This window comes from Jaculus jaculus, chromosome 15 (assembly GCF_020740685.1).
Source record: "Jaculus jaculus isolate mJacJac1 chromosome 15, mJacJac1.mat.Y.cur, whole genome shotgun sequence".
Taxonomy (NCBI): domain Eukaryota; kingdom Metazoa; phylum Chordata; class Mammalia; order Rodentia; family Dipodidae; genus Jaculus; species Jaculus jaculus.
Window position 1 is genome coordinate 52,071,523 of NC_059116.1, and position 25,627 is coordinate 52,097,149.

At 40.9% G+C, this 25,627-nt stretch overlaps 1 protein-coding gene across 3 annotated transcripts in view; it reads right to left on the reverse strand.

Annotated features, from left to right (window-relative positions):
• Positions 1 to 25,627, reverse strand: part of Asxl3 (ASXL transcriptional regulator 3) — a 205,191-nt gene that overhangs the window by 87,565 nt on the left and 91,999 nt on the right. For all 3 annotated transcript variants that reach the window (XM_045135319.1, XM_045135320.1, XM_045135321.1), the window contains 2 exons: positions 19,125 to 19,242; positions 18,065 to 18,184 (listed from right to left, as the gene is read on the reverse strand). In XM_045135319.1, the coding sequence (XP_044991254.1) occupies positions 18,065 to 18,184; positions 19,125 to 19,242 (238 nt within the window). The remainder of the gene's footprint in view (positions 1 to 18,064; positions 18,185 to 19,124; positions 19,243 to 25,627) is intronic.

Below are 25,627 nucleotides of genomic sequence, written 5' to 3' on the forward strand. Positions count from 1 at the left end.
GTCCATTATTTGGGAAAGAGGAATTCCTTCCTTCTGTTCAAGATGTTTATTTGGTTGGAGTTCCTTCCCTTCTGAGCCCTAATACTCTTATTCTGACATTGTAGTCCCTACACTGGCACCTCTTAATACTACCAACACAAACTTAGACACTTAGTTCAAATGCTCTCACTTGGGCAAGGGTGCTTTCCTTAAAATACCCCAGCAGCTCTTACTTTAGCTAAAGGGCCCTTAACCCTAGCACGGGGTCCCATAATCAAGCTGCTTTTCTGCCTCAGCCCAGAATTGCTTATTCTGGGGGAGGTAATGCCCTATTGGTATCCCAGGGCTTTGTGTGTGTGTGTTTTATTTTTTCTTTTGGTGATTTTTGGTGAGGGGACCCTATTGTTATCCCAAGTGCTCTTATTCTGGTGAGAAGAACCTTACTTCCATAAATTGGGGAAGGAATGGGAGATGGACATCACCGGACACCACCAGAGACTTGGATGGTTGGGGGGAGGGGATGGGCTGAGGGAAAGAAGTCTTGCTGTTTGTTCTCCTGGGGTCCTCCCTCTCCCAACTTTACTGCCTCCTCCTGAGCCAGGTTTGTCCACTTGAGCTAAAATGTAAATAGTCGTGTACTGGAGGTAGGAGAGAGCTACAAGTGTGCCCTCCTGTCCCTTCTTCCCCTGCCTGGATTATTTAAAAAGCCATGTGTGGAAACCTATTTAATAAATAATAAAGTCAGGAAAAAAAAAGGCAGAAATAATGAAAAGCTTACTTAAAAGTAAATAAGGTAACATTGTGATTTCTGACAATTATCTTTGAGGACCAGTAAATTATTTTAAGTGTAGATACATGCCTGCTTAATTCTAATACAGACAACAGAAGTTATAAATTCTTTTAAAATTTTTATTTATTTATTTATTTATTTATTTATTTATTTATTTATTTATTTTTGAGGTAGGGTTTCACTCTAGACCAGGCTCACCAGGAATTCACTATGTAGTCTCAGGCTGGCCTCAAACTCACAGTGATCCTCCTACCTCTGCCTCCCAAATGCTGTGATTAAAGGTGTGTATCACCATGCCCAACTTATTTGAGAGAGGAAGAGAGAAAGAGAGAGAGCAAGCAGGAGAGAGAGAATTGGCATGCCAGGGTCTCTAGCCACTGCAAACTAACTCCAGATACATGTGCCACCTTGTGCATCTAGCTTATATGTACTGGAGAATTGAACCTGGGACCTTAGGCTTCACAGGAAAGTGTTTTAAAGGCTAACCATTTCTCCAGCCTTAAACTTTTTTTAAACCTTTTTTTGTTTACTTATTTATTTTAAAGAGACCAAGAAAGAGGCAGAGAGACACAGAGAGAATGAGCATGTTAGGGCCTCCAGCCACTGCAAATGAACTCCAGACGCATGTGCCCCCTTGTGCATCTGGCTAACGTGGGTCCTGGTGGATCGAGTCTTGAACCAGGGTCCTTTGGCTTCACAGGCAAGCGCTTAACTGCTAAGCCATCTCTTCAGCCCCTAAACTTTTTTTTTTTAAAGCACAGATTGTAAATAGTTCTAACAATTTAATGTGGGGTAGGAGACTAGCTTGTCCTTGGACATCTACTTTAGCACTGAGGAGATGGCTCTGCAAGTAAGAACATTTGCTGCTCAAGCATGAGGACCTGGGTTTGAGCCACAGCACTTGTATGACAAAAAAGCTGGGCATGGCCACATATCTGCGACCTCAGGGCCAATAGGAGCAGAAACAGGTACTGCACACATACTAAACACACACACACACACACACACACAAAGAGAGAAAGAATGAGAGCTCCTCAACTCACTTTATACAGTTTCAAAACCTTTATTTTCAAAGAACATATAAGGTCAATATGAGAATCTTATTTATAAACACAAAATAGTATTCAATTTTTATTTCTTTTAAAAAGTTTACATTTTGAGTCACAGGTATCCTGGGATTTATTTATTGACATACACATTTTCCATGTGTTTGTGTCATTTCACAAGTTAAAGAATAATTCAGAGAGAGGAAAAATGGGAAGGAGCTTCTTTTCTCAGAAAGAAATGCAGAGGCAAAATTGAGAAAAGCACTGCAAAATATAAAAAAGGAATTTGCTTAATCTTTCTGCTGTTGCCTAAATATTCTCTTATAAAAGTGCTGAGGTCACAACACTAATTGGAAGAGAGTTCTGGGAGGTTGAAATAAAAAATAAGGCATCAGAAACACATTCTGTTTGATAAGGAACACCCACCCTTAGTATTTGGATCAATATCTTGACATGTGTCACAGTAAAGGAAACAGTGGATAGGCAGAGTCTTTCATGACAAAACTAAAAGAGTGATCTTTGTCTAGAATGTCCATATAAGCAGCAGAAATATATTTTGTAATTTTGGAACAAAGACAGCACAAGTGAGCTAAATTTGTTGCTAAAGAGGACTTTAATTCTATTTTAATAACCTTACACATGTATTCTTAATTGGCTTAAGAACAAACCAATTCTTTTATCTCATTAAAGCTCATATTTCATATTTTCTTGCAGTACCCAAATATGGAAAAACATGAAGCTATTTTAGTATGCAATTCTCATACTTACAGACTGTGCCTAGAGGGTCTGTGGCAGCTGATGTACACCCAGAAGAGAGAAGATGTAACACCTGATAAGTGTAAGGGTCTGTGTCATGCAGGAGAGATATTTTATGCTAAACATCATAAGGAATTTGTCAAGTAGTAGCCAGTGCAATTCTATCATTCTAATACAGGGACCTCAAATACACCCCATCTCACTAAAGACGGCTCTGAAGCATCTGCTAACCAGAGGTTGTCTGCTGGCTTAGAGATTCTTCATACCTCCAGAAGTCAGCATGCAGAAGCATGCATCCAATGTGCCCACACAGACAGAGAAGGAGGACAAATGCATGAGGCAGACTAGGTAGACAAGAGGAACTGCCTCAGCAAACACAGATTCCATTCAAAACCAGTTCAAGTATACATTCAAGGTGCCCAAACACACAGAGGGAGGACACACACATGAGTATGACCTGGTAGACAAGAGGAATTACCCCAACAACAAAGATCCCATTCAAGACTAGTTCAAGTCTTCATTGACTCTAAGGAATGTGTAGAGACAATTCTGAAGTAGAGTTCAGAGAAGAAAACTAGGCTTTCAAAGAAGATAATCTATGGAGGGGGAAAAAAAAGAATTGGATGACAAAAATCTAACCATAAAAGACAAGGATCAACAAAGCTTTCACAAGTGAAGAAATCAATTACAGATCACTGAAGCCAATATCTTCTGAGCCAGAGTTCAAGAACAACAGGAATTATAGTCAAACAAATCAAATATAAACATATGTGCATGGCTGTACAAAGAACTAAGATAATTTTCTACCTTTTATACTGTCTTTCCCAAAATATGAATGAGTAACTAAAGAGAGAATCAGTTTCACCTCAGTTTTTCATATTTTTAATAAATTTAGAGTTATGAATATATTTCAGAGCAATTTTTAATTATTTTGATCTTTTGGTTTTACTTGTTCCTTATTTAGCTTAAAATTAAGTAAATTTAATGCTTTAAAATGCAATGATGGTATAATCCTTGCTTATAAATAAATATTAAGAAATGTCAAATAATCTTATAAAATACTGAGTATAATTATATTGGATGAGAGAATATGGGATTATTATCTAAATTTCATTTTTCATTTTAAAAATATGTAACATTTTTTAAAAGCCAGCAAAATTGTAATTCTTTACTATAAAAAGATTAAACAAAACAATTGGAATGAGTCCAAGAAGTTGGCTCAATGAGAACATTATGAAAACCCCCTTGGAGATGTACATTAAAAGCTTTGATTTGTTTAGAAAGCACATTTTAAACTCCTTCTGTATGACTGGGTTATGAAAGTATAATTAAAAACCAGTTTATGTTAGTGACCCTAAATTCAAGTAACTTATATTTTAGCTTCTGAAATACATGAGAAATTATGAAACAAGAAACAGAAAGGGAGAAATAAGCAGACTGCAGAGGATCTTGAAGGCCATGCAACCATCCTATGTAATACTACAAAGGGAAATACATTACAATTATAGTGGTGAGAACCCTAAGTCAACTATCTGGGAGACTGTCATATTCATCTAGGTTCACCACCTGCAGTAATAATGCATCACTGTGGTACAGACCATCAATCACATGGTACAGAAAGAAAGGTATGCATATGTGGGCAGGGAGGATGACTATTGTTACACAGTTGTGCTATGAACCTAAGACTGCTCTAATAACCAAAGTTAAATCATTTGAAAAGGAAATATAGGGCTCAGAGATAGCTCAACCGGTAAGAGTGTCCTACACAAGCATCAGGGATTGAGGGGGCTTGATAGGGCCTGAGTTAAATTCCCTAGCATTCACATAAATATTTGGATATGACTACCCACCTAGTTCTGTGGGAACCAGTGATACAAAAGTCTCAGGGCTCACAAAGACTGCAAGCTGTGGAAGCAGTGAGAGACTACATCTCAAGGAAACATGTGGATGAGCAAGAGATAATGGAGGACAGCTGACATTTTTCTCCAGCATTACTATAAACACACAAATCATATCTGCACCTACATGTGCATATAGCACAGATATTACATGTATACACCACACATACTACATGCTGCACACACAAAACGACTAAAAACCAAACAAGACAAGATAGTGTACCATTATGGAATCCACACTGTAAGTGCTATATAAGACAATGACATAGCAATGTGTTAGGGTTGCCTCAGAAGACTCCATGGGAGGTTTGAAATTTATTTATCCTATGCTCAGATATAGAGAGGACATCAAAACAATTGAGTAGGTGAGAAAAAGATGTATTCTCAATTCCATTGCAACCACATCTTCCATTTATTTCATCTCACAGGATGAAGTTTCACCTGCCTGGTCATTTGTTAGCTTACCATCAACTTTTGCATTCACTGTCAAGGCCTATGATAATAAAGGAGGAGCCCTTGTACACATTTTAAGTACTCTAAGTTATAAATATCACAACTATGTTTTCTACCATCCTTAATATAGAAATAGTGGTAGATAACAAAGATTTTTGTGTTTTTGTTTGATTATACCATGAACAGAAAAATATCAGTACTAGTTAGGACTATTTTTTTTCTCAACTGTATCCTTACTGGTGCAGCTTTTAATATTTTTAAGTATTTTATTTGTTCATGTGATAGAAGAGAGAGAGGGGAAGATAAAGAGAGAGAGAGCATGCACCAGGGCCTCCAGCCACTGCATATGAATTCCAGATGCATGTGCCACCTTGTGCATCTGGCTTACATGGGTACTGGGAAATCCAAAGGCAAGCACCTTAACTTCTAAGCCATCGCTCCAGCCCCCATCTTATAACATTACACCTAAGTTGAAATATAGACCATGTTCTCAAGTGTATTCAACCAGAGGACTACTCAGAAAATATTCACATAATTTCACACATGACCAAGAACAAAGTGACAAAACAGCTGCATTAACAGTAGTGGTTCACACACAAATGACAAGATTACCATGAACTAAGATAACCAAGATTGTCAAACCCCATTATTATTACTATTATTGTTGCTATTATTATTTTAATGTGTGCTCCAACCCCTCTCCTTGAGACCATTTTCAGTATAATTCTGATAACGAAACAGCTCTGGACAGTTTATTCTACCTTTGCAGTGTGACTTGAGAACTGAAGGGGCTTCAAGCTAGTGTATAATGCGACAGTCCAAGTCCATAATAAGTCCTCAACCATAAAACCTTCAGGAAAACACATAAAGATGCAAGGTATGTTAGGCTCCCATTGGATTCTAAGAAAAACCTATACCAATTGACATCTGTACTTGGAACTGGGTGAATATCCCATAATTTGACAAATTAAGTAATTGCTAGAGATCCAAAGGAAGTAGTTGGGGAATAATTAGAATTGATTTTTATCTCACAATGTGAATGAAATTGAGACATGTTCAGAAGTATAGTTTTGACTAAATATTGTGTAGCCATTACTAATTTACATTAGAGGAGACTATGGCATCTGTTTTTGTTCTCAATAGTTTTTGCAGGTAAGCATTTACATAGATCCAGCTTACCAAAGGAAGGTAAAGAAATTAAAACCGGGCTAGAAAGATGGCTTAGCAGTTAAGGCACTTGCCTGCAAAGCCAAAGGACCCAGGTTTAGACTCCGCAGAACCCACATAAGCCAGATGCACAAGGGAGTGCATGCATGTGGAGTTTGTTTACAATGGCTGGAGGCCCTGGCATGCCCTTCTCATTCATTTTCTCTCTCTCTGTCTCTTTCTCTCTTTCTGATATTTCTGTATCCTTCTCTCAAATAAATAAAAATAAAATAAAAAGAAACAAAAACCTCCATTCTGAGGTTGAATCAGGTGTCTGAGATAGGTAGGGGAAATGGATGAAGAAGTTCAGACTTCCGGTCAAGATGGCGACCGCCTAGCTGCACTACAAGCAACAAGAAAAAAAAGGCAAGTATTCAAGGGAAATTAAGAACTTTTTGAAGGGGGAGGAAACATATTGGGGTAAAAGAGGGAAGCACACAACCCCTCGACCCATGCCCTGAGACCCCGCCCGCCGCGAATCGCCACATTGGGCACAGCCTGGCGCCCCGTGCGCACCAAGCCCCACGCGCCCCGGCAGCCCCACGCGCGCACCCCCCCCCCCCGCCCTCCCCAGCGTGCCCCTCCCCCCCAGCACGCCCCACGCTCCCTATCCACACGCAGCAGGTACGGCCCCAGTAAACCGAGGCTTCCTGCGCCCCGGGCGCACAGGCCTGTCCCGCGCCCCAGCACCCCCTGCGCGCCCCAGACCCCCGCGCCACACCCCCTCGTGCCTCGAGACCACCCCCCGCCCGCCAGCCCCACCCACCACGCGCCCCACCCCCGCGCGCCCCGAGACCCCAGCACCACATCCCCACGTGCCTCGAGCCCCCCCACGAGCCCCGCCCCCGCCTTGCCCGGGCGCCCAGGTGTGACCCAAACCCCCGGGTGCCCTGAGACCCCCGCGACCCACCCCCGCGCTCCTCGAGACCCCCCCCCCCGTGCACCCCAGCCCCACCGCACGTCCAGAGTGCCCCATGGCGTCCCGCAGTGTCCCGCGCTCCATCTTACCTCAGCATGCTCCACACCCCCTGCGCGACCCGCCCCCTTGACCCCCTCCCCCGTGCGACCCGCCTCCTCCCTCCCCGCGAGTCCAGAGCACCCCGCGGCGTCCCGCAGCATCCTGCGTCCCCTGCGCCCACCCGAGCGCCCTGCACTCCTAGCCGCCCCCCCCCCGCGCGCCCTGCACCCCCGCCCCCACGCACCCCGGAGCATCCGCACCCTGAGCCCCGTGCGCCCTGAAGCGCTCCCTGCCCCCCCTGCGCCCCCACCCCGCACGCCCCTCGTCCCCCCACCACACGCGGCCTGGGCGACCCCACACGTCCCGTGCGTGCCCAGGCATGCCCCGCGCCCCCTGTGCCCCACCCCCACGCGTCCTGCACCCCGGAGTGCCTCAGTGTACCCCGCCCCCCTCCACACCCTGCGTCCCCCGCGCGAACCCCTCGACACCCCCCCCGCAAGCCCCACCCCCCCACACGCGTCCAGAGCACCCCGCGGCATCACTTGGCATCCCACACCCTGGTGTGCCCTGCGCCCTCTCCCCCCACGCGCACCCTGCACCCCCCCATGCACCCCGCGCACCCCCCACGTGCCCTGCGCCCCTAGCCCCCCGCGCCTCCCGCACGCTTCCCCGCGCCCCCTGCCCACCCCGTGAGCCCCCGTGTGCCCCGCGCCCCCTAGGTGCCATGCACCCCCCCCGCGCCCCGCACACCCCCCTGCATGTGCACCCCCCCACAACAACAGCACGCCCCTCACCCCCTGACTGATCAGAGCGCCCCACGCCCCCCGCCTCTCCAGGGCACCCCATCCCGCGCCCCCTGAGCCCTGCCGCCTCCCGCACACCCCACCCTGATTGCCCGGTGCCCCGGCGCACCCCGACTCCCCCCGCCACGTGCCCCACTCGCTCTATACACACCATCGCACCCTGCGCCCCCTTCCGCTCACCCGCCCACGCACCCTCTGCACATCCCGCATGGCTGTGCTCTGATCGGGCACCCACCAGTCACGCCTGCCAGCCTGCTGCACTGAAGCTGAGACCTCCTACCTTGCCCTTGTTCGCTGATCCTGCGATTAGACCAGCCACGAGGTGCTCGGTTCACAGGCCTGTGGGGGCCGCCCCTGCCATGAATAGGTGGCTGCCAGATCCCCTGCTGCTGTGCTCACATCACTTGCCGCCGGTCAGCTTCTGCTGTGTCCTGATTCCGTACCCACATCATCTGCCTCTGCACTACAATTGCACGTGCAGCGGGCCCAGTCCCACAGCAAGAGCCACATAAGTCCACACTGAGTCTAGCGCCAGCGCAGGTGCCATCCCCTACCTGTACATCGCCACCCATACCCCACTCCCCTGAGGCAGAAGAGCACAGACTATTTACAGACCCCAGTGTACCCAGCCAGAATCTAGGCACCTTCAGGGCTTGCTACCTCAGTCCCCTTTCAAGCTCAAAGGCAGGCAGCTTAGGTGCATTACTGGGTGAGAATTCAGGCAACTTTGGTGCCCCTGTCAGGCTATAGGTAGGCGGCTTTGGCAAGAGTGAGCAAAAACCCAGGCTGCTTACAACTGCCCCAGGCTGCCTTGGATTCGCATTAAGCTAGCTCCCAGGCTGCTCCACCCACCTACCTGCCCATACACTGACATGGGTAGACCACAGCGCAAAAGAAATAACACGAAAACTAAAATGGAAGAAAAGCCAGACAGATCACCCAGTCCAACAAGGATCACAACTAACCAAAACATAGAAGAGTGTTTAGGATCAGAACATCAAGTGGAAGCAATGAACAATGCAACCCTGACCAAACTACTACTAGAACTGACTGGAAAGCTACAAAGGATAGATAATCGTATGGATGCTACCATCACTAAGCTAGAGCAATATGATAAGACACTGGAAAGAATTCAAAGAGAGCTAAAAGAGTTGAGGGAGAGTGAAAAAAAGAGGACCTTAAAAATCAGCTGGCCACACTAAATGAAAATATAAAGAAATGCAAGGATGATTTCCAAGAATCATCAAGAAAATCAGAAAATGAGACAAAAAGGGAGCTGGACAAAGCGATGGAAGTGATACATAGGAAAGTAGTAGAAAATGCAAATTTAATTGAACAAGTCCAAAACTCACTAGAGGCTCTCAAGAATAGAGTCAGCGAAGTGGAAGATAGAAATTCTGATTTGGAAGAAAGGATGGAAGAAACAGTTCGAGAGTCCAAAAATTTCAGTAAGTTCAAAAGTTCCTGCGAACAGAACATGAGAGAATTGTGGGATACACTTAAACGTCCTAATATCAGAATCATTGGAATACCAGAAGGAGAAGGATTTCATACCAAAGGCATGGAGAAATTATTTAACACAATAATTGAAGAAAACTTCCCCCGTCTCTTAAAAGAAAGGCCCATCAAGATTCAAGAACCAAACAGAATTCCTAACCAACTAGACCAAAGGAGAAACTCCCCAAGGCATATTATCATTAAGACTCTAAACATTGACACGAAGGAAAAAATCCTAAAAGCAGCTAGGGAAAAACAGCACACCACTTTCAAAGGAAACCCCATCAGAATTACTTCAGACTTCTCAATGGAAACCCTGAAAGCTAGAAGGGCCTAGAATGATACTCTCCAAATTCTAAGAAACTACGGCTTCCAACCCAAACTATTCTGCCCGGCAAAAGTCTCCCTTAGATGGTGAAAGGAAAACTTTCCATGACAAAACTCAGCTTTACAATTATATGAACACAAAACCAAACCTACAGAAAGTACTCCAGGAAATTCTCCACAGAGAAGAAACAAATAACCAAACACAAATGCCTACAAGAAGCAGATCACAGCAACCAAACCCAGAGTAGATAGAAAAAAAAAAAAATTAAATTCCATGGAAATGCCAACATACCTCTACTACCACAACATGACAGGGAACAAATCAAATCTCACAGTCATCACCCTAAACATTAATGGCCTTAACTCACCCATCAAGAGACACAGGCTAACAGGGTGGATCAAAAAATTAGACCCCTCAATCTGCTGCCTTCAAGAAACCCACCTTACCACTAAAGACAGAAACCTCCTCAAGGTGAAAGGGTGGAAAACAATATTCCAAGCAAATGGGAATAAGAAACAAGCAGGTGTAGCTATATTAATATCAGATAAAGTTGACTTCAAGCCAAAAACAATCAAAAAATACAAAGAAGGCTACTTGCTACTTGTAAAGGGAACAATCCATCAAGAGGATATTACAATCATAAAACTGTATGCACCAAACACAGGGGCACCGCAGTTCATAAAACAAAACCTACTTGACAATAAAACAGATATAACCACCAACACCATCATAGCTGGGGACTTTAACACACCATTATCAGTAATAGACAGATCATCCAAACAGAAGCTCAACAGGGAAGAAAGAGAGCTCAACAAAACCATTGAGCACTTAGACCTAACAGACATCTACAGAACATTCCATACCAAATCCACAGACTACACATTCTTCTCAGCAGCCCATGGATCATTCTCTAAAATAGACCACATACTGAGTCACAAAGATAGCCTCCACATATTTAGCAAAATCGACATAATTCCCTGCATGATATCAGATCATAATGCTATATTCCTAGAAATCAACAACAACAAAACCAACAAGAGCCCCAAAGCAACTGGAAACTGAATAGCACACTCTTAAACAATAAATGGATAGTGGATGAAATAAAAAATGAAATTGCAAAATTCCTGGAATTGAATGACAATGAGAACACATCATACAAAAACTTGTGGGACACAATAAAGGCAGTCCTCAGGGGAAAATTCATAGCACTCAATGCCTTCATAAAAAAGACAGAAAGATCTCAAATCAATAGCCTAACCATCCACCTAAAGGCATTGGAAAAACAAGAAAAATCCAACCCAAAGAGCTCCAGAAGGAAAGAAATAATTAAAATCAGAGCAGAAATTAATGAATTGGAAACCAAGGAAACAATTAAGGCAATTGACAAAACAAAGAGCTGGTTCTTTGAAAAAATAAACAAGATTGACAAACCTCTGGCCAATTTGATCAAGCAAATAAAGGAGAGACTCCAAATTAACAAAATTCAAAATGAAAAAGGAGAGATCACAACAGACATCAGTGAAATCGGCAGAATCATCAGGACTTATTTCAAAAACCTCTACTCCACAAAACTGGAAAATGTGGAGGAGATGGATAAATTCCTGGATGCATATCATCTACCAAAGCTAAACTCAGAGCAGATCAACCACCTCAATGAACCCATCACACTCATGGAGATTGAAAAAGTAATAAAAAACCTCCCCAAAAAGAAGAGTCCAGGACCAGATGGATTCCCAGCCGAATTTTATCAAACCTTCATGGAAGAACTCAAACCAATCTTCCTAAAACTGTGCCACACAATTGAAGAACAGGGAAAACTCCCCAACTCCTTCTATGAAGCTAGTATCACCCTAATCCAAAACCAGGCAGAGATGCCACAAGAAAAGAAAACTATCGGCCTATTTCCCTAATGAACATAGACACAAAGATCCTCAACAAAATTCTCGCAAACCGAATCCAACAACACATCAAAAGCATTATCCACCTTGACCAAGTGGGATTTATCCCAGAAACACAAGGGTGGTTCAACATACGAAAATCTGTCAATGTAATACACCACATAAACAAGCTTAAACATAAAAATCACATGATCATTTCGATAGATGCAGAAAAGGCCTTTGACAAGATACAACATCACTTCATGATCAAAACATTGGAGAGAATCGGCATGGCCGGTTCACATCTTAATATAATAAAGGCAATATACAAAGCTCCAAAGGCCCAAATAATACTTAATGGAGAGAGACTGGAGGAATTCCCATTGAGATCAGGAACAAGACAGGGATGTCCTCTCTCACCTCTGCTTTTCAATATAGTTCTGGAAGTCCTAGCCCAAGCAATAAGGCAGGAGAAGGAAATAAAAGGGATACAATTTGGAAAGGAAGAAGTTAAATTAGCTTTATTCGCTGATGACATGATTGTATATGTAAGAGACCCGAGAGACTCCATCCCAAAACTCCTGAAGGTGATGAACTCCTATAGCAAAGTAGCAGGATACAAAATCAATGCACAAAAATCAGAAGCATTTCTGTATGCAAATGACAAAGACACAGAAAAAGAAATAAAGGACATAGTCCCATTTTCAATAGCAACAAAAAAAATAAAATACCTTGGAATAACGTTAACCAAGGAAGTAAAAGATCTATACAACGAAAATATAAAAACTCTCAAAAAAGAAATTGAGGAGGACTCGAAACGATGGAAAGACCTCCCATGCTCCTGGATAGGCAGAATTAACATTGTGAAGATGACAATCCTACCAAAGGCAATATATAGATTTAACGCAATTCAAATTAAAATCCCTACAGTGTTCTTCACAGACATAGAAAAATTGATCTCAAATTTCATATGGAAAGGCAGAAGGCCTCGCATATCCAAACCTATCCTCAGCAAAAGAAATACCTCCGGTGGCATCACCATACCCGATATAAAGTCATACTACAAAGCCATAGTAATAAAAACAGCATGGTACTGGCATAAAAACAGGAGTATAGACCAATGGAATAGACTTGAGGACCCGGATTTTGGGCCAAGCAACTATAGCTACTTGATATTCGACCAAGGCCCAAACAATATAGACTGGAAAAAAGATAGCATCTTCAACAAATGGTGCTGGACAAACTGGATAACCACATGCAGGAAACTAAAACTTGATCCACACATTTCACCATGCACAACACTCAAATCCAAATGGATCAAAGACCTCAACATAAGACCAGAAACTCGAAAACTACTGAAAGAAAATTTAGGAAGTACTTTCCATGATATAGGAATGGAAAAAGACTTCCTCAATAAAACCCCAGTGGCTCAAGTTCTTAAACAGTCACTCAACCATTGGGATCATATGAAGCTGAAGAGTTTCTTTACAGACAAGCATATAATAAGCAAAGCCAATAGAATACCCACAGAATGGGAGAAAATATTTGCAGGTTATCCAACTGATAGAGGCCTTATCTCTAGAATTTACAAAGAACTCAAAAGTCTAAAAATAAGAAGACAAATACCCCACTCACAAAATGGGGCACAGAGTTAAACAGGCAATTCACAGAGGAAGAGATACAAATGGCAAACACACACCTAAGAAAATGTGCATCATCCCTAATCATCAGAGAAATGCAAATTAAAACAACTATGAGATTCCACCTTACCCCAATAAGGATAGCCAACATCAAAAGGTCAAATGAAAATAAATGCTGGCAAGGATGTGGAGAAGCAGGGACACTCATTCACTGTTGGTGAGAATGCAGGATGGTACAACCACTTTGGAAAGCAATATGGAGACTCCTGAAAATGCTGACTATAGAAATACCAACAGACCCAGTTATACCATTACTGGGCATGTACCCTAAAACCTTCAAACCAAAAGCCAGAGAGATTTGCTCAACTATGTTTGTAGCAGCTCAATTCGTAATAGCTAAAAGCTGGAATCAACCCAGATGTCCATCATTAGAAGAATGGATAACAAAGATGTGGTATATCTACACAATGGAATTCTATACAGCAGTAAAAAAAAACGACATAAAGAAATTTGAGGAAAAATGGTTGAACCTGGAACAGATCATTCTCAGCGAACTTACCCAATCACAGAAAAAAAATCGATACATAGTCTCACTCATCTGCAACACCTAACCTGAATCTGCCCAAGATGCCTTACATACCCAGCAAGCACCTCATGGACTAGACAATAAGATGGATGGGAGGGCGAGGAGGGAATCAAAGGGTGGAAAACAGTAATCTGGACCCAAACGGCAATGGTACCATAAAATTCTACTTCCTAAAAGACAGACCAAATGGCTGAACCTTCACTAGACCCTTACAGGAAACACCTGAACCACAAGACACTGGAGAGGGTAGGATCAAGACTGACCTAAATCTCCTACATCTTCCCTCCCTCCCTCTCCCCCTCTCCCCTCTATCTCTCTCCTCTCTAACTCTTGTATATTAGTTTCTTTTTCCTCAATTTCTTAGTGGACACTGACCTGTAACCCCCACTTCCAGCTTGGGCCTACCATCCACAATGAGCTTTTGATCAGAGAAACCTACAAGGTTTCCCCAAGCAATGACAGACTTCTGTCAGAGCACTTGATGACCCACCAAAGGCCAGTGGTAAGACCCTATTGCTGAAGATTCCATACACAGCTGACGCGTAAAATGGAATGACATGGCTGGAAGCCAGGAGAGAGTCAGTCCCCAGACAGTGTGTCTAGTGCCAGAAGGCGCTACATAGGCAACTGGGGGAAATGACCAAGATCTGTCCAAGCAACACATTGTTTAACCTAATTAGCAACAAATAACCGGATGTGATGCCCACACAAGTGCAATAGTGGTACACAGCCATGGTGAGGAATCAATTGCTCTTGATTTGGCTAACTGATCCACTCAGTGGTACCAGACCCTTAGCTGGAGCTGGGAAACAAGTCAGAACCATACCCAAACACAAGCCCACTCTACAATATCAAGCTACCATCAATCACGGGGTATAAGAGGGCCTACACCTATCAAACTGTCTATCAAAAAAGTATTATCTCAATTTTCTGGGTGCTAACTTACTCTCCGTTGGAGAATCTGCTTCTCTTTTCCAGATAGATGCAGATCCTAAGAAGAGAGCTGCCCCAACATACCTCAAAAGGGGCCCAACTGAAACTAAGGAAAACTGGCGAAATAAGCAAGGGTGATGTTTTCCTGTGAACCAGATACCAGCACAAAGAGGAAGGAGATCAACGCAGAGAAAAATCAACTCCTACCAAATCAGAGAGCCAAAGCCTCAGAGGCCCCCAACACCTCAGCAGTGAAGCAGACCAAAAATGAACCCAACATGGCTCAGGGAAATCTTGCGGAAGAGGGGGCGGAAAGAATGTCAGAGTTACATGTTGGGTCATGACTTGCAGAGACATTTATCATACCAATAACTGGGGGCTAACTCCACAATGCACAACCCATTTTCATTAACAAGGAGGGTCTAATGGGAGGGGGTAGATCACAGATGAGCCTAAATAATGGTACCAAACTGCCTGTATTTACTGAAAAGAAAACTAATAAATTAAATTAAATTAAAAAAAAAAAAAGAAGTTCATCCACTGGCTGGCTGAGGACTGGGTTGGGACCATTCCCTCATACTTATTCTGCAGCTGAATACTGGCTCAAAAGGAAAGACCTTCCCCAAACATGCAGGCTTAATTTTATCTAAGGAGTTACAAATAGCTGAAAAAACTACAGGAACTACATTCAATAACTCTTTCACTTAATTACAATCATTCATTTATGTATTAAATGTTCTCTTAGCACTAAATTGGAGGAATGTAATGGATTTAGTGAGGACCACAAAGATGGAAAGGTCACCATTCCCAAGGGTTTAATAACAAAATGACTAACATGAAGAACAGGAAGTACATAAGTGGCACATACAGTCTTAAATGTCCCAACTCTAATACAACACACAAAAATCACCATCTAAAAACAGCATGGATATCAGAAGATGGCTATATAGAAGGCTCTTTCCTCCATTTTTCCATTTCATTTATCCTGCTGAGCAAATATTGGAAAGTTAACAAATACTGTGGACTTCATTTGCACAAAGTAAAGCATTCTGCTCAGCTGCTTGCTGGATTAGTCAGGCACAGTTCCTTCTTAGTAATCACTAGCAGTTTATTCTGACAGGTTTCCACCTTAATTGACTTATTGAAAAATAATCCCACCATTTTCTTTCTCATTTTGATACAACACTGGACAGGAAATCTTGCAGCTGCTAGCTCTCCTTCCATGGATAATCTCAGGACCATTCCATGAATATGGACAGTGAAAATGATTTTCTCCATTCCTGTTTAAATCGCATCTTTATTTCTGCTATTTTGTATCAAGAAGCAGGTTAAGAAGACCATGGTGCTCTCCACTAGTGATACTGTAATTTTCTCAAAAGCTAACCAAAATACTCTCCCCAGCACATGCTGGAACATGTAAGATGTCAAGAGATATGCGGAGTTCCCCAAGGCATGCCTTTGTATTTTCCAGGTGATTCATGATCTTTAAAAAGTTATGATTCACTCCATTTCATTGTGTACTCCAAGGTGACCACACCTTGAATCCAAGCAACCATGCCTGAAGACCCAGCCTAGGAGGTTTCTGATATCACAGCCCAATGCAGCTGAGCATGCAAAGGCCCAGAACTTAATCTTTTTGTGCTCCTGTATACCACTCACTTCACCAAGCTTGTGGAGGACACTCTTTTTGTTTTGATCTGAGACAGGGTCTCACTACTTGGTACAGGCTGGCCTTGATCTCATGACACTCTTCCTGTCCTTGCCTGCTGAGTGCTGGGCTTATAGGCATATACAGGCATGTGCATCATGTACATTACTGATCTTTCAATCAATTTTGTGGCTGGTAATATGAATTTACATATATAAATACATACATATACATACACATATATGGTTTACATGTCATTATTTATATGTCATTCTTTCATTGTAGTTTTCCATTTCAAAAGCTACTTTATAGCATTCAGAAGAATAGGAAAAAAAATCTCTGTATTTTTCCATGTGATATATAGCTATTTTCAGGTAGACAATAACCATAAAATTCATTAGCATTAGAGATGATGTAAAATAGATAATTAATAGATAATTAAGTAATTATAATTTTAAAATTATAATAAAATACTGTTTTTCCAGAAATCTCTTACTCTAAGCATTTACAATTCCTGATCAAAGCTTTGTATTAAAAGTATGCTCCCAGGATATAGCAAAATGTGTGATATATAATAGGTAATTCACAGAGTATTACTTTCACGCCCCTACAAAACACCTCACCTAAATAAACTAGTTAAAAATCTGGCTTGAAGCCAGGTGTGGTGGCGCACGCCTTTAATCCCAGCCCTCGGGAGGCAGGGGTAGGAGGATCACTGTGAGTTGAGTTCAAGGCCACCCTGAGACTCCATAGTGAATTCCAGGTCAGCCTGGGCTAGAGTGAGACCCTACCTCGAAAAACCAAAAAATAAAAATAAAAAAATAAAAAAAAATCTGGCTTGATTTTAACAAAAAGATAAAATCTGCAAATAAGGATCCTGCACTGCCACAGAAGTGGCAGAACCAGTAATGAGGTTCAGGTCAATAATGTGTGGCTTCTGCTGACCACTGACGTACACTAATGATGCAGAGTATCATCATTGTGTCAACTCACAGGTACAACAGCTACATGAATGAAACAAAGCCAGTAGGTCCAAGCCATCAACAAGGCTTCAAGTCCACAATTATGATATTAAGCCCAGGAAGCATTGATCTCTGTCTCCTTAATTCACAACTTGAATGATGATGGTGGGCCCTTTCAAACTCCAAGGAAGAATTTTGAAATAAACCTGATGTTATCAGGCAGGACTATGTCTCCTATACTCAGCAGCTATTCACAATTTTTTTTTCAGACATGCACTGTCAAATATTTCAAGCAGCATAGACAAAAAACAAGGCAGGGTATTTTTACTCAGAGACAATGTAATTGCCAACTTAAGGCTTCCTTCCTAAGAACTACACCTCCCTTGTTTAGTATATGCCAATAAAATGAAGTAAATTATCTGAACAGACAGGTAATTACTTGAACACAAGCTACAGTTAGAATCTGCTATCTTTACCTTCTTCATCCTGAAATGTCAGTCATAAATTTAGCTATAATCTTGATACTATTCACTTGTAACTATAATGTTTTCTTATTTATCATTCTTTGGTTTAGATAAATGAAGGGCTATTTTTAATTTTTTTTGTTTAAGCACTGAAAAAAAAGTTCTGTGACTATTCCACAATTTATTTGAAAAGGCATACATCACTACAATGTGAAATGATATAGTCTATTGAAAACTCACCTAAACCAGACTTTTTTAATCGTTTCAAGTGCTGACTTGTTTGTTTTCCAGTAGGAGATTTCTGCCCATGCTTCACTTCTTTATCTGAACTCTCTGCTTCTCCATTTTTAGACTCAGATCCTAAAAAAAGAAGTAGTTATTATGCCATTATCTTCCTCTTGCTGTCCCTGAAAAGAAAAAGCCTAAAATTGTTTTACCAACCATAGATATAATCACTCATTTTTGTAAGAGTTAATATACTACCTTGGCCACAGTCTGATTCCCCTAGTGGAGATAAAGATAAAAGCCCAATAAATCAATCAAATTTGACAAAAAGCAAGGATGGATGGCCTAATAGCAGAGTCAAAAACACATTCACTGATCTGATAGCTTTTAAAAGTGTCAGATCTTTTGTGAAAAAAAGTACACAAAAAAGCCTGAACAAAATGATGACAATGAGAGAAATAAGACAGAGAAAGATAAAGGAAAGATGAGTCAAAGAAAGGGAGAGATCAGACCTGTATCAATAAGTTTTTGCTGATACAGGAACAGAGAATGCACACATCTATAATAAATACAATGGCATTTATCAGATAAAATGACAAGAGATAAATGAGAAGAAAAGGTCAGAGCTATACTGAGGTGAGAAGGATGTTGCTAGAATACAAAAACTAACAAAAGATTTCAGATCTTACAGCAACAACTGAAAAACAAATTCACACTCAGGGAAGAACTATTTTTGATGGAGTTACACATCCATGTGTGGTTCATCATTAAAGCTTAACATTCAAAAGAATGCTAAAGCAGAAAACAAAATCCACCTAACCTAACCACCCTCTTCTCACAGTTATTAGCAAGTTAAGTCACTTAATGATAGACTGGCTGGTACTTTTGCTGGCACTTTTATTTCCTTTTGTGTTTTTTTACAATGGGAAATAATCTATAATTTTGAGTCACTAAACATTAAACCAAATGTTAGGTGGAAGTATAATTCAGTGTAAAAAAAACCATGACATCTCTCTCCATAAGGAGGTCTCTTCCAGGGCAACCTAGCCAAACATACGATATTTTAGCTCTTTACCTGAAGGAGAATCCGACTGCTCATCAGACACCTTTAATGGTGTCAACACAACCCGAGGAACAGTCTTGTTTACCATCATGGACACTCCATTTCTTCTTTTCTGCTGCTGCCTCAAAGCCTATAAAACATGATAGTAAAATATAGCATAAAATTTAGCCACAGTGACTACTCATAATTAAATTAAATGATCCACTTGCTTGCCATTAGCTTGAACCTCTTCAGAGACCCCAATTCCACATATTCCCTGATTTGTTAGGAGTCTTAGTAATCACCTTCGTGTCACTTCCCCTAAAAAGCATAAAATCAGGCTTTGGCAAAAGGTTTTAAGCCCAAGACCATTTTCTGTATAATTCTGATAACAAAATAGCTCCAGATAGTTTATTCTACCTTTGCAGTGTGGCTTGAGAACAGAATGGGCTTCAAGCTAGATCTCCTAGATAAAACAAATGTAAAATAAATGTTTGAAACCAGGATAAAAATATATGTATCTGCACTTGTCTCACAGGCACTGCATCTCTGGAGCACAGCTCAGTCAATCAGTTAACACCGGGTGTCATCAGTATGTACAGCCTGTGAGAACTCTGTATTGATGCACTCACTCAGCCATGGGGAGCACTGCACAAAATCAGTGAACATGGCAGGAATCATTTATTTCTGTGAAAAGAATCAGTCCTAATCTTGGGAATCTTGCAGCCCTTGGCTTCTATCTGCTTGACTTTGGGCATTAGCCCTCAGAACACGAACATGATGGTTTTTGGGCAAATCCAAGAAAAAATAGATACGAGAATAAATCTCTCGAAATAGGAGTGTGTTGTGTTTTACAAATGAATCCATAATGGTGATGATAAAGTCATAAAAGACATTTAAAAGTTTAGAAATACAGCTTTATCTAGTTGATTGGTTTGAGTAGAAAATTGCCTTTAGTAAAAAGGATCTTCAGTATTCCCAATGAAGAAGCCAGTCAACTCACAGTCACAGTAATGCTGAGATGCCTCAAAATGTTAAAAGGCTGACCACAATCTCAAACCTTTTTATTCCTGATTTCTGTGTAATTCTACCAATTTTACAGCACCTGTTACTTAATTAATGTCCTTTTACTAAGAGCTATCAAAATCTCTTCAAGTCTTCATTTTATATTCCTTGGTTGTCAAAAACAATGTCATTTTATTTGCACAGGTTGTTAGCTGAACACTCAATTTATTGACCATAGTATTTAGCAAAGAAATAATTATAGAAGTAAAAAGTTAAATACTACTTAAGAAAGAGAATGTAAATTCAAATAAGATTTAAAGCTGGATGGCAGAGGAAAGTGCTCAGAAGTTTATTACAAATGACACAGGTAATAATGATAATATTAGACACATTCCCTTAGATTCTCATATTTAAGAGGTTTTATAAAATACCAAGAATTGCAGGTATTTTGACATACAAATATGACATACAAAGATTAATTAAACATCATTCTCAACTTTAGAATGCTGTCAATAAAGGTCTTAAGCACATAGATGCCATAAACTACTTATCGTCTTTACCCCTTCTTTAAGGCACATACATCACTGCACTTAAACAGTGCAGTATATTGTAGAACTCAAGGCACATTATAGTCATTAATCTAACTGTAATAACACTACAAGAGGATGAGTTAACACACTACTCTAAATTACCATTAAGACCAACTTTGCCCACTGTGAAAATCTTCACAGTAAATAAAGGCAGGCAGTAAATACAGCAATGACTTCTAGAAGTCTATCCCTCACAGATTTAACTTCTCTTAGCAAAATATGCCATGTAAAATAGTCTAGAGATCTCCCATACTCATGGATTGTAAGAATTAATATTGTGAAATAACCAACCTTCCAAAAGTAATATTTAGATTCAATACAATTATAATCAAAATTACAGCACCACTCTTCATAGAAATACATAAAGAAATACAAATTTTATATGGAAGCACTTAAGCCTATGATGGTCTAAAATGTTCTCAGCAAAATGAATACTTCTGGGGGTATCACCCTAACTGATTTAAGGATATACTACAAAGCCATGGCAATTAAAAGCAGCATGGTATTGACCAAAAAAAATAGACAAACAGATCAATGGAATAGAACGTTCAGGTATAAGTTCAAGTACCTAAAGCCACATGATTTTTGCAAAGAGGCGGTGCTGAAGAAACTGAATAATGATTTTTGTGGTGTTTAGAGTGTATGGCCCAGAGATATAGAAGTTTTATTAAGATTGAGCTTGCAACTTGATTCTCCAGTGGGCAGCACCATGCTGGAGAAGAAAGGTATATTACTGAGGGTGCTTGTAGCCCAACACTACTGGGTGTGTGGAGAACAATTAGGAGTTCTGGCTGTTGGTGTTCGTTGGCTGCTTGATGGTGTGTCTCTACTATGCATCTATGAAGTGAGCCGGCTTCTTCTGCCATTGATGATGTTCCCCCGGAATTTGTAAGCTTGAAATAATCCCTTTCCTCCCATAAGTTGTTTCTGGCTGGGTGTTTTTCCAGCTGACTACAACATATCTATACCCTCTTCTCTCCCCCAAACAAAAATCAACTCCAAATGGATCAAAGACCTCAGTATAAGACCTGAAACTCTAAACAACTAGAAGAAAAAGTAGGGAGAATACTCCAAGATACAGTGGTAGGGAAAGACTTTCTGAATAAGACTCAAGTTAGCCCAGGAAACAACAACAACAAAAAAAAACACTTAACCCAGAGGATCTCATGAAACTAAAAATGTTTTTACAGCTAAGCAAACCATCAGCATAAGCATGGTCAGCTGACAACCTCCACAATGGGAGAAAATCTTCACCAGCTAATCTCCTCTGACAGAGATTTAATATCTAGAATAAAGGATTCAAATTATAAGAATAAAATATTCATCAACCCAGTCCAAAAAATGTGGCAGGAAACTGAACAGAGAGTTCTCAAAGGAAGAAATACAAATGGCTAACAAACATCTGAAATAACAGCCAACACCTTTAGCCATTTTGGGAAATGCAAATTAAAGCTAACAGATTCTATTTTACTTTGGTCAGAATGGCTATCATAAAAAAAAAACAAGTGACAAAAGATGCTAACTAGGGTGTGGGGAGAGAGGACTTTGTATTTACTGTTGGTCAAAGTGTAAACTGGCATGGCCTCGATGAAAACCAATATGGAAGTTGCTCAAAAATAAAAATAGATCTACCTTATGACCCAGCTGTACGACTTCTGGTCATATAACCTAATGACACTGCAGTTTACTGTAGAGACATTTGCTTAGCCATGTTTAGGTCTGCTCTATTCAAAATAGCTGGGAAACTGAATCAGCAGAGATGCCCATCAACTGATGAATGGATAATGAAGATGTGGTATATGCACACAGGGAATTCTACTCATACCAAGGAAAATGAAATTCACAGGAAAATGAATGGGCTTGGAAAAACTATATTAAGTGAGGTAACTCAGGCTCAGAAATACAAATGCCTCATGTTCTCTTTCATATGTGGATCCTAGCTTGGAATAGTTATTATTTGTTTAGAAGTTATAGTAAGCATCAGTCAGGAAGCTAGAATAACGCTTGAAAAGAAAAGTAGTAAGGAGGGAGTGGGATGGGGGTGAGAGCCAGACAATTGGTGGAATAGAATACAGAGGATATAGAAGTCTACAGAGGTGGGGGAGGCAGACGAAACCTTCTTCATTAGTTAATTTAAAGATATTTTTATTTGAAATAAAAAGACAATTGAGAAAGTTTCACTCAGAAGCTATGGGTTGTTGAAGGTGAATCACAGTGCCTGTGTACCAGAGATGGGTTACTACCCCACCCTATAGTAAGCTATTGGTCAAAGAGACTCATGAGGCCCCTCTAAGTAGTGTCAGTCATTGCCAAAGAACTTGGTTACCCACTCAAAGAAAATGACAAGAGGCTATTGTTGAAAACATGAGAGACTACAGCCACAGGACACTGAGAAATCAAGCTGGAACTAAGATGGAAGGCAATTTCCTGCCGGCTAGCTGTCATAGTTCTGGAAGGTGCTATGTAAGCTGCTCAGGGAGAAAAGTCATCTGAACTCTCAACAAGCAGTGAATCCTACAAGCTACAAAACAGCAAGGGAGGCAAGATGTGCATAAGATATGGAGGTAATCAATGCTCTCTGATTGGATTATAGGCCCTGCTCATTGGGAGGGAATCCATACCTGGTACTGAAAACAAAGTCAGAAGCTATTAGCTTGGAAGGTCATAGATCCTAATGGACGCTTCAACAGTCCTTTAGCTAAACTGAGACATAAGCCCAGAAAATAGCCTTCTAAGAATGCATGTTTAATCCTTCTGATTAATGCTATTCTCAATTTTGATGAGAGAACCTTCTTTTTACAGATGGCATCAAATACCTGGGAGACCACAGAGTTAGCAAAATGATAACAAGAGAAATCTTAGGGCTTAACACTGGGCTAGTCATTTCTATCACAGCCACTGGGGCTCAGGGAACATTGCAGAGGTAGCTGTGATAAGAATGAGTGCCATTCTCACTGCTAGCCAGAAAACTGTCTGTATGGTGATGGTGACAGACAGATGCTGAGAGGACTCAAAACATACTGAAGTAAAAAAAAAAATAAGAGGATGTTACGAGCTTAGCTCTACAGGAGACTTCTACCATGCTTTCTAAAGATCAGGAAACATTGGGGATGGAAAGAATATAAGAGCCACAGAGCATATATGTAGACTTGGGGGTGCTGTCCTCCTGGTGTGAACTAACTGGTACATTCATTCATACCCCACATATTGATACTTCCACAAGGTTAGCACAGTTCTGTGCCCATCAACATTTTGATATGGAAAACAGAGGAGAACAAAAGGATGGAAATAACAAAATAGAGGATGATCTACTTTTAAAGAGGAGGGTTTTCAGGGAATGGGAGTTTGAGGAGAAGGGACAAGAAAGAATAAAGGATGGAAACAGTCAAGTTTCTGAATATTCACATAGTAAAGTTCTCAGTAAATATATACTGTCATGTGTGTGTATATGCATGTACTTAAGAAATTTATTTTTGAATACCTGGTAAAGAGAGAAAGCTGAACTAACTGGTTGTTTAGAATCTGCACTTACAAATTCAAAGTTGGAAAGCCTCTTTTAGCATTCGTGGACAAAAACAATCTTAAAAAAGCATGTCCTCAATTTGTAAAGCTCAGAGGACTTGACTCCAGAAGATTTAACAGTATAAACAGAATGTAAAGACAAAAGCCAGAGCCAGTTTGATGTGAAGAGTTAGGCTAGGGTGAAACAATGCAAAGCAATATGTAGTCACCCAGAATGATTGTTTTCTGAATACATAAATTCAAACAATATCACTCAACACAATATTTTTAAAAAATAATGGTATGTGTCATTACATACTACAGATAACCAAACTTAAGCAACCATCATATGAAAAATAACAAAGTACACTAAAAGCATATATTCTGTTTTGTCTTTGAAAAATAAACATATTTATTTCCAAATAACTCTTCTATGGTAGTTAGCTAAAACTGGGATATATCTATTTCCTATGATGTCAGTGAGATGCATAAAGCAGCACACAGCAAGGCAAACGCAGGTGGCTAGAAGACAGCCAGGCATTAGAAGGGTAGAGGGGAGCTCATGATCTAGAGCCAGGCATTTTAGACTGAGACTGGGTCTCTCCTAAAGAGAGCTATTCACTTTCCAGGTAACAGGGTATACTTGATGCTGGATACTAGGGTGCCCTCCTTTCAAAGCAGGAAGTTCATAGAGGAACTGGAAACAGTGCTGTCTCAGTGGAGACTTTCACGGTAGTTTGGAGCAGTATACTTGGGCACTCTTGCTTGTTAGGCTCCCGGGCTCTTGAAGGCAAGGTATACATCTTCCAAAGAAAGAGAGAACATTTTTTTTTTTGGTCTGGAGGAAGGTATATCAAATTATGTGTGCAGTTATTCTAACATCAAACTAGCTGGCTGACTCCTTTTTTGTTTTAACTTTTATTGAGAATTTTAATATGTGAACATATTGCAAATCAGTCATACTCCCATTAAGTTATATTCTTATGTTCCCTCTTTCCCACATTCATTCCACTGAGGGCCCTCCTCCATGGGGTAATTATAATAGTTGTGGAGTCATCTATATACCAGTCAGTCCCCACGTAGGGGACAATGCCTCAGAGTGCACCTTCCCACAATACCTTAGAATACTAGTCAATCACCATGGGTAATGGCATAGATTGCACTGGCAATGACATAGATTACACCTTCCTACCCTGAGACTCTTAAGTCCTTTCTGACCCTCTTTTCCACAGTGTTCCCCAAGCCTTAGAGGGCATGTTGTAAGTCTCATTTAGTGTTGAACCTGTCTTCTTTTCACAATTCAATATTTAAAGTATCTTTTGGCCTAGGGAGATGAGGAGGGTAAGACAAAGGCAAAGAGGGAGACGAAAGTGAACAGCACACACCTCATGAGAAGAGCAATTACTACTCCAGGGAAGTATCAAATCTTGATAGAGACAT